Below are 16,406 nucleotides of genomic sequence, written 5' to 3'. Positions count from 1 at the left end.
ACACCTGTCTCTCCACTACTATTTTATTTATTTATTTTCTATTTCCTGTTAAAAGGCATTCATATTCTTTATTGTTCTGTTCTTATTTCTTCTGTGTTGTGCTGATAGTATGAATTTTGTATGATTTCATTAAGCCATGATATTTTAATTCATCGTATCCATTGCTTTGGCTTTTATTTCTTAACCCATCTCTTAGCAACTCCACGTTTCTTAGAATGGGTTACAATCACATCTGCTCAGTGATCTTATTGAGGATCTTTGTTTCTTAAGGCATCATACTGCAGAAAGGTTGCCACAAATTGTAGACTTTTTTGCAGTGGTCGGTTGTTTCCATCTTTCTGACTGCCATTCAGGCTCCTTATCTTGGTTCTCTTCCCTTTTATTATCTTTAAGCGACCCACCATGTAGTATACATTATTTAGATAGAGCATTAGGTGTGCATGGGTTTTAGACAGCTGCAGCTGAAAAAGCTTACAATCTAAAACAGATCTTGCAGTTCTTTACTTTATCCATCTGTGTTTATTCAGCAGATATGTCTAGCAGCATATTTATTTTGCTCAGACTGATTTAAACACACTTTATCAACTATCGATCATGTGTAACAAGACTGTACAGGGCAGTACACTATCTACCTAGGATGACATCCTGGCCCCATTGAAGTGAATGGCAAAACACCCCTAAAGTTTATCAAGTCCTTTAGAGTCTAGTGTCTAGAAAATTGTTTTTTAATAAGCCGTGATTTTAGCTGGGATGATTTGCTTTGTCTATCTCTCCATTACATTTTTCTTCTTCTTGATGTCTTTCTTGTATCTGAGATTCTGCATGTTCAATTTGCCAGGAATAAATTTTAAGAATTTTTTTTGTCATCTTTATCATGCTCTTTTCCCATTAGATTAAAATCCTTAACATCCTTATTTTTGCTTATGTCTACAAAATACTAGATTATAGTTATTTATCTTTTTCCTGTCGTTAGTTTATGGTATACTAAGAAGAATGATAATGACAAACGTCGCTTTATTTATTGAAATACTGTATTGTAATGAATTAATGCAGTATCACTTTTGAGGGAGAGATTGATAGTCGAAAGAACCAAATGCGTAAATCTAAGCACTGCACTGTCTCCCTGTTCTGTGATATCTGTACCTGTGAATTCTAGAATTAGTTGTTGGTGGATCTTTTTATGAACATCCAGTGAAATGCAGTAGTATATGTAACTTGTTTCTGCTATCACTGTCATATATTTCCAAGGGATTCAGATGCTGTTCAACAATTTTATCTTCTTTCTTCCCAGCTACAACTGTTACATCATTTTACTTAATTTCTACTCTGTTGTAAAATGATTCTCTGTGCTCTGGAACACTTTGTCAGGGTCTTATATATTTTTACTCCTTTGTTTGGGTGGTTTATCAGTGCTGCATAACCATGAATGAATTTCTACCTATAATTTTTGGACTCCTATTCTTTTTTAAATCTTCCACGTTTCTATATCACACTTCCTTTCTTAAACTAAACATACCCCAAGATAAAACTAATCCTCTTTCCTTCTTTCATCCTCTTCTCTACTCTATTCTTTCACTATTGACAACCTCATTGTCTTCTGAGATCTCTAGATTTGCAACTTCAATTCCTCTCTGTTCACCCTTTTTTACAAATACATTTTTCACCAAAACCTCTTGCTTATTCCTCTAAAACGTCTCTAAAATTCATCCCTTCCTCTACGTCTGCTGCTAAAACATTTGAGCCATTCTTTGGTGATCAGGGGTTTTAGTAATAAGGGCAGAAAGGAAGTAGATTTTAATTCTTACGACTTCTCATTTGTCCTTGCTTATCACCTCTGTCTCCTCCAATCTAGCCACTGCACCTAAAATCATCTCCATTCCTTGAGTCTCCTCCATGGTTTTATGTCTCATCCAAATCAAATTCAGACTCTGTTCTCACTTTCAAGGTTCTATGCAGCTCTAATTTTGCTTATATCTCAGCCCTCATTTTCTCTTTCTCCTCTCATGCCCTACACTCTTTCTGTTTCTGACTTCTAATGCTTCTTTTGTCTCCTTTTCCAGTCATCTTTTTTTAGGCATGCAAAGAAGCCTCGCTCTCCTCTTCAACCCCCTCCTCGAAACTCATTTATTTTGATTACAGTGTCGTAGTCTTGTTGGTCCAAGGATATTAGAGACACAAGGTGGATGAGATAATATCTTTTATTGGACCAACTTCTGTTGGTGAGAGAGATGCTTTTGAGCTGCACAGAGCTCTTCTTCAGGTCTGGGAAAGGTATTCAGAGTGTCACAGCTAAATACAAGGTGGAACAGATTATTTAGCATAAGTAGTTAACACAGAGTCTAAGTGACCATTCAAGGTGAAGTGACCCTTTAACACCTCTGCAATCATAGGACAAACAAGGGAGGGATTATTTGGTTACAGATTGTTGTTGTAATGAACCAGAACTCTAGTGTCTCTATGCAGTCCATGATTTTTAGTATCTAGCAAAGTTATGAATTTAATCTCCCAGGCTTCTCTTTTGAAGGTGTTGTGCAGGTTAAGGAAGGACTGAGAGGTCAGATGTAGAGTGATTGTTTTGTGAAAATTGTTCACTCTTATCATTAAACAATTACAATCCATATTCGATGGGGATCACATTCTAAAAGAAATCTTTCCCAGAGCCCCTCTTCTGGCACTCAACCCCCACCAACCTCACAAAGCTCATCAGAAGCAAGCTCCCCACTGACCAGGACCCACCAACTCAAAGCAGTATTCTTATCAGCAAGTTAAAGAAATATGGGTTGGATGAATGGACTTTAAGGTGGATAGAAAGTTGACTGGATCATCGGGCCCAATGGGTAGTGATCAACGGCTCAATGTCTAGTTGACAGCCAGTAACAAGTGGAGTGCCCCAGGGGTCGCTGCTGGGGTCAGTTTTGTTCAACAAAATCTGATGAGGTTCAACGAGGACAAGTGCGGAGTCCTGCACTTAGTATGGAAGAATCCCATGCACTGCTACAGACTGGGGACCGACTTACTAAGCAGCAGTTCTGCAGAAAAGAACCTGAGGGTTACAGCGGACAAGAAGCTGGATATGAGTCAATAGTGTGTCCTTATTGCCAAGAAGCCTAACAGCATATTGGGCTGCATTAGTAGGAGCATTTCCAGCAGATCAAAAGAAGTGATTATTCCCCTCTATTCAGCACTGATGAGGCCTCATTTGGAGTACTGTGTCCAGTTTTGGGCCCCTCACTATAGAAAGCATGTGGACAGATTGGAAAGAGTCCAGCAAAGGACAACAAAAATGATGAGGGGATTGGAGCACATGCCTTATGAGGAGAGGCTGAGGGAACTAGGCTTGTTTAGTCTGCAGAAGAGAAGAATGAAGGGGGATTTGATAGCAGCCTTTAATTACCTGAAAGGGGGTTCCAGGGAGGATGGAGCTAGGCTGTTCTCAGTGGTAGAATATGACAGAACTAGGAGCAACGGTCTCAAATTGCAGTGGGGCCTAGGTTGGATCTTAGGAAAAACTTTTCACTAGGAGAGTGGTGAAGCATTGGAATGGGTTACTTTGGGAGGTGGCGGAATCTCCATCCTTAGCGGTTTTTAAGGTGTGGCTTGACATAGCTGTACTGGGATGACTTAGTTGGGGTTGTTCCTGCTTTGAGCAGGGGGTTGGACTCCTCAGGTCCCTTCTAACTCTAATCTTCTATGATTCTAAAGCAGCACCAGACCCTACCGGAACAACAGATGCAAAATTTGCAGTAATATCTCCACTGCTACTATGCTCGATACCCTGCCCCCAACACGCCTTTCAAGATCCATGGGTTCTACCCATGCCCATCACAACATGGAGTGTATCTCATCCAGTACACTAAATTCTCCACTAACTTTGTGTGTGAAACCAGGCAATTAGTATGCTCTCAAATGAACATACACAGAAAAATGATCAGACAAAAATAACGTATCACCTATGGGCAAACGTTTTTCACAATATGATCACTCTATATCTGATATCTTAGTATCATTCTCAAAGGAAACCTGAATACATTTCCCAGACTTCATGAAGAGCTCTGTGTAAGCTCAAAAGGTTGTCTTTCTCACCAACAGAGGTTGGTTCAGTAAAATATACTGCCTCACCCACCTTCTCTCTCTAATATCTTGGGATCAACACGGCTACAAGATTACTGCATACAACAATCTTAGAATATATGTTAACTACTCATGCTAAACAATCTGTTCCACCTTATATTTAACTGTGACATACTGAGTACCTTTTCCTGACCTGATGATGAGCTCTCTGTAGTTCAAAAGCTTTCTCTTTCACCAACAGAATTTGGTCCAATACAAGCTATTACTTCACTTATCTTGTCTCTGTTTTATTTTGATTAGTATTTTTACCACTAGTATCTATGGTTCTATGCTCCTGCCCTAGTGCTCGACTATATAAACAAGCAAACAAGAAATATATGAAAAATCCTTATGGAGTCTGCTTTCTTGGTGCAAGTGTGTTCTGACAGCATTTGTATACCTTTCCCATTGTTCACTGCCTTTTCCTCTGGCGTCATGCCTGTCTCCCCCACCCCCGTCTTTACCTGTGTTATCTCTGTAATCTAGGACTAGATGTTAATTTTAATGCAAATATAGAGGAAAATTAGGTCTTCTCCCAGTCCTTTGGTATGAACACATCACGTCTGGGTGTGGGTCCTGTGTGGAGAACAGAAGCTGCTTTGTGGATGCTCCCACTAGGGAGCAATTGTAGGGGCAATGTGTTGTGAATAGTGAGTGAATGGAGACTTGTCTGTATGCTGGCCAGAGAATATGGCTGGGTACATGGAAACAGCCCCTTTCAAGGGCTGAATTATTTTAATTCCTCCTCCCTCTTTCCTGCCAAGTGGGGAGTGCAGGAGGAATTGTGACTGAGCAAGACTACTTTTGGGTAATACAGCTTACTCACCAACTCTCTTCATAGATTTTAAGGCTGTTATGATAATCTAGTCTGACCTCCTACATAGAATCAGAGAAGTGTAGGACTAGAAGGGAAGTCATCCAGCCCTCTGTGCTGAGGAAGGACCACGTAAACCTAGACCATCCCTGACCCGTGTTTGTCCAGCTTGTTCTTAAAAACCTCCAATGGTCAGGATTCCACAACTTCCCTTGGAAGCCATCTCCAGAGATAAACTACCTTAATATTTACATAGTTTTTCCTAATATCTCTCCTATATTTCCCTTGCTGCAGTTTAAGTCTGTTACTTCTTGTCCTACCTTTAGTAGACATGGAGAACAACTGATCACGGTCCTCTTTATAACAATCCTTGACATATTTGAAGACGGTTATCAAGTTCGCCCTCAGTCTTCTTTTCTCAAAATTAAACATGCCCAGTTTTTTTAACCCTTCCTCATAGGTCAGTTTAAATCTTTTATCATTTTTGTTGCTCTCCTCTGGACAATCTCCAATTTGTCCACGTTTCCTAAAGTGTGGTGACCAGAATTGGACATAGTACTCTGTCTGATGCCTCACCAATGCTGAGTAAAGCAGGACAACTGTCTCCCATGTCTTACATACAGCCCTCCTTTTAATTCCATAATGATATTAGGGCAACTCATATTCAATTTGTGATTCATTGTCATCTCCAGATCATTTTCATCAGTACTATTGGCTAGCCAGTTATTCCCTATTTTGTAGTTGTTCATTTGATTTTTCCTTCTTAAGTGAAGTACTTTGCAGGTTTCTTTATTGAATTTTCATTTTTGTTTAATTAAGATCACATCGCCACTTTGGCAAGGTTGTTTTGAATGCTAATCCTGTCCTCCAAAGTGCTTGCAAACTGTCCCTACTTGGTGTCATTCACAGATTTTATAAGCATACTCTCCACTTCACAATCCAAATAAGTAGTCAGAACATTGGATAGTGAGAGACTGCTCCAGGACGTCACTAGATAAGCCCTCCCAGTTTGACAGCAAACCATTGATAATGACTCTTTGAATATAGTATTTCAACCAGTTGTGGATCTGCTTTATACTAATTTCATCTAAACCAAATTTCCCTGGTTTGCTAATGAGAATGTCATATGGGACTGTGCCAGAATCCTTACCAAAATCAAAATATATCCTATCTGCTGCTTTCTCCATATCCACTATGCCAGTAATCTTGTCAAAGAAGGAAATTAGGTTGGTTTGGCATGATTTATTCTTGATAAATCCCTGCTGGCTATTCCTTATAACCCTGTTAACATCCAGGTGCTTACATATTTATTGTTTAATCAATTGTTTACATAACACAAGCCATATATTTTGACCTAGTAATTGCTGTGCCAAACCCATAATTTGTGATTGTACTAGAATAGATATTTTAGCCCTGACTCAGGGCTATATCTGAAGACACAATCTAACCCTTAGCTGTTTGAGTCAAGAACCTTATAATCTCTTCTTTTTTTCTTTTCTTTTTTTTTGTAAAGCACCACGCACACCAATGGTATATAAATCATAGATGTGACTTCACCTTGAATTTTCAGGTTTTCTTGTCCTGAACACCAGAAGGTTCAACCAGTATAGACCCATGGAAGCCAACCACTTTTTGCGTTTAATTTTCCCAGTTCAAGTAAATCCAAACAAATGTTTTCATTTCTAATTTCTTATAGCTACAGTACTAACTCCCAATATAGCGCTAGTTTACAGGTTGTTCAGATCATTTCTTTAGGCAGCTATATCAAAACCCAGAGTTTTAGAAGCCTCTACTCCTATGTCAAAAAATCAGTGCCATGGCCATAGATTTTAAATCTGTGGGTACAAGGACCTACTTTTCATTGTTTATATTACAGTGCAGAGTATACTGCTTTGTTCTGTTATGTATCGCAGTGGGCTGGCCGTATGGTATCGTGGGAGTTGCTATGTCTACATCTGCATGTCAAAAGAGCTGTATTATTCCTAGAAACACTGACAGGCAGGTCTCAAGGGATCTATTATAATAGTTTATGCTGTCTCCATCCACTGTTTTAGGTTTGTAGCTGTGGAAATTCCTTGATCTGTTACGTATTAATAACTTGTAATGAGGTTTTGAGGGCTCATTGAAAATTATATATTTTCTTTAATTAAAGATAAGTTCCAAGACTATGGTGAAACAAAAGAAGAACTGATGAATTTATGGATACATGCTACAAAATAAGTACAAGAAAAAAAGGGCAAGACCCAAGAACATTGTTCCTTGCTTTATTTAATATAATATAATTACATTAAAATTAGTGCTTATTATTATAATGTGAATAACAAGCAAATATAAAAAAAATTCTTACCTACCCAAAAGGTTTTACAATCTAAAGTTAGAGAGAAAACACAAACCATTGTGGGGCTGGGAGAGTGAAAGGACAAAGGCTTATAAAAGGATGAGGATATCAGTTCTTGAGGGTGAAGTTTTACTTGAGGAGCAGCAGGTAAAAGCCAGATCTTCTAAACAAGTGAACAAAGTACTTTTCAATACAGAACTTTCAGCTCCTGTATAGTTTTCATGGAGGTAGATCTGTAGTGAGAGGATGCTGCTACTTGTTGCTGCACAAAATTCCTGCACATGGCCCCCCCTCGCATTTCCCCATCCATTCGGGCTAACAGTCAACCCACGACCTGACCTTATTGGGGCATTACCATGGATACGGCTGCACCTTTGGCTCCCACGTCATATATGTGGAATGTAACTGACCAGGGGAGACTAAACTCCCCAGCAACCAGGAAAACTGCAAGGGTCCCCCGGCCAATCCAGTGCTGGCACGAAGCCCATATCATGTTCCTGGGCCAATCAGTTAACCCTTCATGTCCCATTTAGTTCATAAAGAGGGGTCTTTCCCAAGCCCCCTCGGAGAGCAGTATCAAAACCAGCCTGATCAGTTGGTCTGTCCTCCCCACGCACGTCTTCGCCCTTCCCCCCGAGCGTGAAATGAGTTTTGCCGGCCCATATCGAATTAATCGAGTAATGCTGTGAATATTGGTAAGGAGTTTACCCATCAGTCTGTATTTTACAGCTACGTTGTCTGTGTAACTGTCTGTGTGAAATCTCTGTGTGTCTGTGTAAAATCTTTCTGTTTTGCCAGTAACTGTCTGTGTGAAATCTCTCTGTGTGTTTGTGTGAAAGCAATCTGTCTTGTAATTAACTGCTTCTGCCACTGTGCCTTATAGTAACCGTCTGTGTGACTCCCCCCCCCCCCCCTTTCTGTTTCCTGCAAGCAGCTAATTGTCTTTGTAGCACACTAGTAAGTGTCCCTCTCTGCTTAGTGAGAGACCAGAGTTTGATTCCTGGCAGGGAACCACTGTCTGTTTAATATTAGTTTAGGTCTTTATAGTTAGTTGCCTGTTTAATACCTTGTTATATCAATATGTTTTGTGCTTAATTGTTTTTATATCCTTTCATATTATTTTATATTTTATACTTAATTGTTTGTTTAGATGAGTATAACTAGTTACAAATCTATATTACTCCTTTGTTTATAATACAACTCATTTATTCCCTAACTGACTCCTTATTGACTCTGGGGGATTGTTAACCTGTCAGAACACTACTCAGTAGCTCTTTTACTGTTCCTGGTACAAACTCCATTACACCCACCATCCTGGTTCCAGAGGATTTCTCCATTGTTGCTTCCATGTTCTGTGCAGCTAAGGAACAACGGGGCCTTGCTGCATCCTTGTTGGTTATTTAACATTATTTCCATTTACTTCAACCATGAAGATGAGAAAATTTTACTTAGAAGCATTGTTATTACCTGTTTCAAAACAATAAGAACCAATATATCAAAGCTTTGTTTCATTTTCTAGATACAAACTTTAATTTCAAGGATAAGTGCTTCTAACATAACAATTTGTTTTCCCTTTCCCCCTCCTGGCATTCCCATTTCCACTCCTTTATTATTCCTCTCTGATATACCATACTAAATTGGTTATGGGAGTGCAGTGCCAGAAGCTTGTAAAGCAAATTTAAATGTAAGTTAAAAATAAGTCAGGAAGGGTTTGTCAGCATACCCACACTGCAAGTTTAGTTGTGTACATTCCTGGTCCATTTAAGTACTGAAATATAAACACATGCTGTTAACTCGCATATCAGTAATGAGAGACAGCTTAATGAGTTTATTTACAGTTTTCAATTTAGGGTTTATCCTAGACATAGTGAACTCTATTGAGCTCTGATGTTGTTGGATGCAGTTTCCACTGAAGTCAATGGGAGGTATGCTTGCTTACCCCATAGCTGAATTTGGTCCAATATGTGGAAGAGAAATAAGGAGCTTCTGAGCTTGTCTCTTGCTCCTTGGGTCGGAAGGCTCTTAGTCTTATTTATCAGGATCAGGACAAGAGGTAGAAGTTCTCTCCCTCATGACCTTCGTAGACTTAAAAAGGATCCACAAAAGGCTCCTAGATGTAGGCTAAAAGACCAGACTTACCCACATAATTATTGGTACTTTAAGGGTCAGCTGTCAACTTGATTTTTTTTAAAGTTGACATCAGTGCAGGATTGTATTCAGTATTCAAATATTCAAGTTTCAAATAGTTGCCTTCAAATGATTTGTCATAAACATTTTTTTTAATGTCTTTCAAATATTATCAGGGTTTTTCTGCTCTCTTGAATTTATTTAGAAAGTTTTTAGGCAGGCCCTGAAAATAAGAATGCCAAACATCCTGAGGAGCCTCCCTCTTCCGCCCTCTCCTTTGTCTTTCTATACACTGCTGTCTGTATGCTGCCTATTCAGCTTCAGTTTCAACTTTGGTTGCTGCTGGTAAGCACCCTTGTGAAGGGCTTGAGGAAGTGTGTGCCAGTGAATTTCCCCTCCCTTCCCCCCCAACCCGATCAGGGCATGAGAGTGAGGTCCTTATGCTAGTGCAAGAGACAAGATGTGCTGCTGATATAAGCAAAACGGTGCATTTCACACAAAGTGCTGTCAAATGAGAGAAGCTATGAAAAAGAGAGAAACATATTTTTTATCTTTAATCTCTTTCACTATGTAGTAATCTTAGAGGTTATTTGTAACTACAGCAGGTCAGAATTTACAGGAAGAAATGTGATTTGTCTAGTTAACAATTTTTTTTAAGCATCCTAAATTTTGTTCATAAGCAGACATCATAATCCTATGTGTCAGCTATTAAATAATTCATCTATTTAATTTTGCTATAGTATTTTAAACTTCTTAATCAAAATTTTTCTTTTAATTTTAATTCCTTATAAAAGGACCTCTAAGCAGTAATGAAAAATAACACAGATAATTGAAATAGTTCAGGCTGCTAAAGAAAATTTAATAGATTGTAAGCAATAACAGTTGCTAACTGCTATAGTATAGACCTGTATTCTATAGGACAAACTATATATCAGAGCCACATTAAACAAATCCCACAGCTTTATCGCACATAAATTAGCTGATTCACTAATTATCAAAATCATGTCCTTACTCAAAACTACACAAAATCTACCCGGAGAGAGGGAGAACTTTATTTAATCTTTTGGAACTGTTTTCAAGTAAGACAAAGCAATCACTTTTTTCCTCTTCCAAGGCCATTCTTTACTTAGCAGCTTTAAACCTGACTTTAAATGCTTCACTATAAATGTTGTATGTTATAAAATAAATTAACTTGCACCCTCCATGTGAATTCTTACCTTTTTAAAAAAAGAACTGCTCGAGATCATTTTATTTGAAAGCAATTTGTAAAACAGCACCCAGGATAGTGAAACATTTGGCCTGGAACAGAGGAAGTACCTGTGAGTTTGAGACACAATAACTCCTGCCATTAGTGCCGGAACATGCTCAGCAATCAGAAGAAATAAAATAGTTTGCTTCCATGAAGCAGCGATACTCCACTTGTAAAACCATAGCAAATAATAATCTTTCAAGGGCACCTCTCCTTCCTCTCCCAATGACAATTCTTTTAGTGGTATCCCTTGGCAGGCTGGCCAGTTCAGTGTGGGCTCAATGAACTGTGGAAAATTTCCCATTCAGCAGGCTAGTTCATAACTTCCACTAATGCACTGTGTAGGGAGGCTGCTCTAGCCCTGTATCCCTGCATTTGTGTTTCCTACAAAGTTCTTTTTTTCAGGGCATCAAAATGGCCGCCAATAAGAGTGTATATATGTATGTATAAAATCTGGGGCATTTGGCTTTCCTGTGTCATACTCTTCATCACTTACAATAATTTAATTTGCAGTCCTGCTTCTTAAATTTCCCCTCTTTTAACACAACTATAGTCCAGAAGGCAAGGAAATCTCTGATGATGTTGGTTCTCCCTTTATACTTAGATCTCCCTAGCGTCAGTCTCCTCTCCATCCCTTCAATCTCACCAAATTTGATGTTATAATCTTCTCTGCAGCTCCTGCCATCTGAATCCAACTTTCCTGACTCGCTCCATGTCATAATCTCTCCATCTATTTTCAAACATCTCTTCATCTAGTTTCTGTATCCTGTTCTTTTCCCCAACATTTTTTATTTTAACTCTGCAGCTAGATTTAACTATATAAAAACATTTTTTGTGATGCAGTTTGTATGAAAGATGCAGCAAGATGCATGAAGATATAGAAATGTCTACAGAGTATTTTGGAGCAAGCCTTGTAGCTTGGCTCATCAGAGTTGGGCCAGTGGACCTCATACTAGCACTTTAAAAATAGTGATATAGACAGTGCTTTGAAATTGTGGCTTGTACTAGAGCTCGGACTGTGAGCCCACCCCCATCCCTAGGCTTCAGAGCTTGAGCTATCATCCAGTAGGCAACTTCAAAGCACTGTCTATAACAGCTAACAGAGTCAGTCAACCCAGGCTGGGAGGCTCGCTCCAAAATGCCATGTAGACATGCCTATAAGGCCCCGATCCTGCAAATACATAGATGCATATTTAACTTCACTTATGTTGTTAGTCCCATTGACCTGCAGGATCAGGGCCTAAATATCTTCTGTGTTAATGCTGACCACCAACTCTAAAACAACCCTTACTTTTAATAAATTGTGAGGAGCCTTAATTAATCACAGCAATTCTTTTGTAAGTACACGCTATTAAAATATCTAAAATGCATGTTTTTTTGTGTATATGTGTTTAGGTTCCTAGAGGCTTGCCCTACTTCTCTGTGGACTTTGGCCTTCAAGGAGGCTTTGCTCATGTGATTGAAGATCAGCATAAGTTCCCTCATTATTTTGGAAAGGTATTAACATGTACAAGACCAAAGCACCAGTCGTGTATTTAATTTTTTGTACCAGTAGTTAAATCAGACATCACCAACACTGAATTATTTTAACATACTTTATCACAGTTTACTAGATGACAGTTGATTTTCTATGTAGTGCATTGGGATTTAAGCCACATCTGTGAGAACGAAATGCTAATTGAGGGGGTCTTGTCAGGCTTTTGGGTTGATCAACTGATATGCACCTTCTTCCTCAAAGGTTTTGGATCCATGTTGCTAATTGAAAGAAATGTTACTCAGTATCAGTGTTATACATTTTAATAAAACTATTTAACAAAATTAAAATCAAGAGAACATCACCAAAGCTAAGCTACTGTTTATAATATTAAGCTAAGAATAAAGCAGTGCAACTATCAAATCAACAAGTTAGTCTCAATATTGGAGTGGATTCAAATTATCAAATTACTTCATTTATCAGATTTATACAACAAATAATCAATCCTTATAAATTCTAAGAAAGGATCTAAGGAGGTGGGTGACCATTTGGTCATAAACCCCAACAAAATAATTTCACCCACGTCAATTGAATCTATAAATAGAACCTGATTGATATTTTGATACTAAAATAAATTATCTAATGTTGAAGCAATAACCTAAGAACCAATTACAAAGCTTCCTCATTAGATTTCAATTCTAGTGTGGTAGCTACTGCTTTAATCCTCAAACTCCCAACAAAAATATTTTGTTAGTCTGTATCATAACACTTTGATAAGCTGAAATTAGACAATTTAGTACCCAAATTTACATGACAATTTAAGTTTTTTAGATACTAAGATACTTAAAGTAACAGGGGTTCACAAAGCCTTCAGCTCTCGGAACATTAAAGATTCTCATGGAGTAGGAACTGAAACTGCAGATAAGGGCCAGATGGTGATCTTGCTGACAGAGCACTTCTTTCTAGCAGGCCTTCAGGTAGAGACTGGCCAAAGGCTGGTATAGCTTGTCAGTTGATGTCTTGACTACTTCTTCCCGAGGTGATCAGTCTCGAAATTTCTAGAATGTCAGTTTTCCATTGGGTGACTCAGTGCCTGAAGAGTGAGTGAAGCTCAATTTATCTTGCAGAGCCTCCTCCAAGCCCTTTGGGCAAATTAGGTGTGAGACTACCCTCGAGACATGCAACTTGGTCCCACCAGATTTCAGTTAGGCCATCCTCAGCTTGCCTCACTTTTGGGAAAACTTAAGCCAGCTATTAAAAAAAAAAATTCAGTCTTTGCATACCATTGAGAATGTCAAAGTATCAAAAATACAGAACACAAAATCATTTTTGAGAAGGCTGACATGACTTTGTCCAAGTGAAAGGTCTTGAGATGACATTGTACCAAAAAGTCTCTCCAAAATCCTATCAAAATAACTGATTGAGAAGACTTAGCAACAACAAGCCACTTACTATTCATCCATCAGCCAAATTAATATGACTAGATGTCATCAGTCTTTTCACAAACAAGACAATTTAATAATCTTTATATTTAGGAACTGGGTCACGTCATACAGCTTGTCTTTGAAAGTTTCATCTTGATAGAGGAAAAATTCCTTTAAGAACCTCTCAATGAAATCCATTTAAGAAATAAAAAGAATTAAAGTTTGTATAACATCTGTACTCCCATACACTCTATTTCTCTCTCACATAAGTGCTAATATTATGAAGTAGTTAAACCCCTGCACGTACCATGCTCAGAATTTACCTCATAAACTACGAATTGCAAAAAGAACTTATGTTTTTTTATTAAGCCATAGTAATAATTTCTTGGAAGATTCAGTAATGAAAAACCAGACAATAAGTGGACTTGGGGAATAATTTAATTTTTTTTCAAAAAGAGCTATGAACAGAGTGGGGAGCCTGTGAATTTCTGGGCTTTTGTCTACTTAAGTCACAAATCTACTAATACACCCACATAGCCCTAGAGTAGTATGATCCTTGTAGAGGGCATTTCAGTGCTGTACCTGAGAGGTTGTTGGCTGAGTCATCCACCTGACAAGCTGAATTTCTTCCATTTTTCAGTCTAGTATGGAGAGTTTCAGGCTTTCAGAATTTAATTTCTTAAAATGTTACATTTAGCTATGTTCAGGTTTTCATTCTTTCAGCCTTGACTATGAAGTGTTGTTGTAGTTGGATCAGTCCAGCAGGGTCAGCCTTAGGGAAGATGGCACCCTGGGCAAACTTGTATTTGGGCACCCATGACCCCCGTTGCCTCCCCAGCTCCCCATCTGTCCCCCCATTACCTTTGGGCCCCGCTGCCTCCCTGGGCCCCCCACACACACCCTCATTCTTGCTGCCTTTCCGGACTCCCTGCTCCACACACATCCCCCACATTGCCACTGGCCCGCACTGCCTCCCTGGGCCCCCCATCCATCTCCCCTCACCTCTGGCTCCTGCTGCCATCCCATCCATCCCCCCTAGCCTTTGCTGGCTCCCCCCATCACTCTTGGGATCCACTGCCTCCCCCTGAACTCCCTTCCACAGCCTTGCATTCCAGGCCTGTCCCGCTCCTTGCCTCTTGACCGTAATGTGCCCCCCACCTCCAACCATGGTGCCCTGGGCAGTTGCCCACTCATAAGGCTGGCCCTGGGGCCCAGGATATTAGAGAGACAAGGTGGATGAGTGACATTTGAGGAAAATAGTAACATAGAAGATATTACCCATAACCTGAAACATATATATATTAAGATTTGACTGCAAAATAGCCTTAAGTCATACAATCTTCAGCCTTTTTCTTTATTTTCTCTTTTGTCTTACTTGCAAAGGAAATCATTGGTGGCATGCTGGACTTGGAACCAAGGCTTTGGAAAAAAGGAATTCGAGAGAACTTTGATGATCAGAGGAAGAAAGTGTTGCAATTTGCACAGTGGTGGAAACCATATGACATCACCAAAACTAAAGAGTGAATCCTTTACCCAATCCAAATGAGAGAGAGAGAGAGAGAGAGAGTGACAGTCATCAAGGACAATACATACTGTACATTATTTTTAAAGGATATTTCATATTTTAAGTAAAACACTCATGTTTTACACATTGCTAGTAAGCATTTGAAAAACCAGAAATACTGTTTAACTCCAGATTGTCCATAAACTTCTCATTTTTCAGGCCACATATTTCACAGATGGATCTGTAAGTAAGCTGTAAACCATCAGATTGGAAACGTACAGCATTGTTTTTGTAAACTAAGTCCCCTCCCCCATTAAAAAAAAATTCAACATCTGCATAGCTAGTTAAATTCAGCAAAATGCAATTCCACTTTTGTATTTTTCTGGCTTCTGAATCTAATGAGTTACTTATCTTCTACAAAGTCAATGCTTAATTCTTTTAATGACTATATTTGCTGACAGAGATGTAAATTGTAAGGACATTTTGAATAATACACTGTTAAATTAGAAATTCTTCTTGGAGTTTTCTGGTTCTGTTTTTAGTCCCTCTGCTCTTTCAGATGAAGATCATTACATATATTGGACACCAGTGCTCTCTGCAGGTGAAATCCACTCCTGGCCATAGGGCCTGTAATAAGGCTTTAAGTCCTACTTAAGCCTTCAAAGCAGGATTTGTGTGATTGACAGTCTGTGTGTTGGCCCAAGCTCAGAATGGAACAGTATTTGTGAATTGTGTTGAAATATGGTTCAAATAATCCTCCCACTCAACTGTTTTCTCACATAGTTCAGCTTGCTATTGTGACCCAGTCAGGTTAGGGAATGGATCACTGAGATTCAAAGGACTGAAGAAAGTATTGGTATTTCACCAGATAAACTACTGATGGGTTAAACACCCACAATAATTAATGTATTCCTTTAACATTTGTTTTCTTTTTGTACCACATGAGTCATACAGAATTAAAGTAAGCTTGACCCACTTACACAAATATGGTATGTGAATTATTTTGTACAGTAACCTTGCAAATTTGCCTCACCGTATTGCTGCTGGGAAGATCATTTTATAAATAAACTGCCATCTTTGTTTTAATGACTAATGTATCATTTTATGATGTTGCTTTGACAATGTTACAATTTACCTCTTGGACACTAAGGGCCACATCCTTGGCTAATGGAAATTGGTGTAGCCCCACTGAAGTCAGTGGAACTAACTCAATTTACACCAGCTCAGAATCTGGCCCCAAGTGTTCTGACTAGAGCAGGGCAAACATTTTTTGGTGAATACTAAATATGCCAAAAATGCATTTTTGGGGTAGTGGAACTATTTGCAAATTTGGATTGATGTGGGCAAATTGCTTTGGCTGAAAAAA

The 16,406-nt window shown here is 38.8% G+C and overlaps 1 protein-coding gene across 1 annotated transcript in view; it reads left to right on the top strand.

Moving 5' to 3' along the window:
• CWF19L2 (CWF19 like cell cycle control factor 2) overlaps nucleotides 1–16,025 on the top strand; it is a 176,970-nt gene extending 160,945 nt beyond the window's left edge. Inside the window, exons 17-18 of the mRNA XM_067562792.1 lie at nucleotides 12,034–12,135; nucleotides 14,920–16,025. Coding sequence (XP_067418893.1) covers nucleotides 12,034–12,135; nucleotides 14,920–15,060 — 243 coding nt within the window. The 3' untranslated portion in view covers nucleotides 15,061–16,025. The remainder of the gene's footprint in view (nucleotides 1–12,033; nucleotides 12,136–14,919) is intronic.
• The last annotated feature ends 381 nt before the right edge of the window (nucleotides 16,026–16,406 follow it).

The sequence above is a fragment of the Emydura macquarii genome, unplaced genomic scaffold, assembly GCF_026122565.2.
Source record: "Emydura macquarii macquarii isolate MOO-44397 ecotype Brisbane River unplaced genomic scaffold, CSIRO-AGI_Emac_v2 contig_2473, whole genome shotgun sequence".
Taxonomy (NCBI): Eukaryota; Metazoa; Chordata; order Testudines; family Chelidae; genus Emydura; species Emydura macquarii.
Note: the sequence above shows the minus strand (reverse complement) of the source record. Positions and strands in the feature narration are given on the sequence as shown.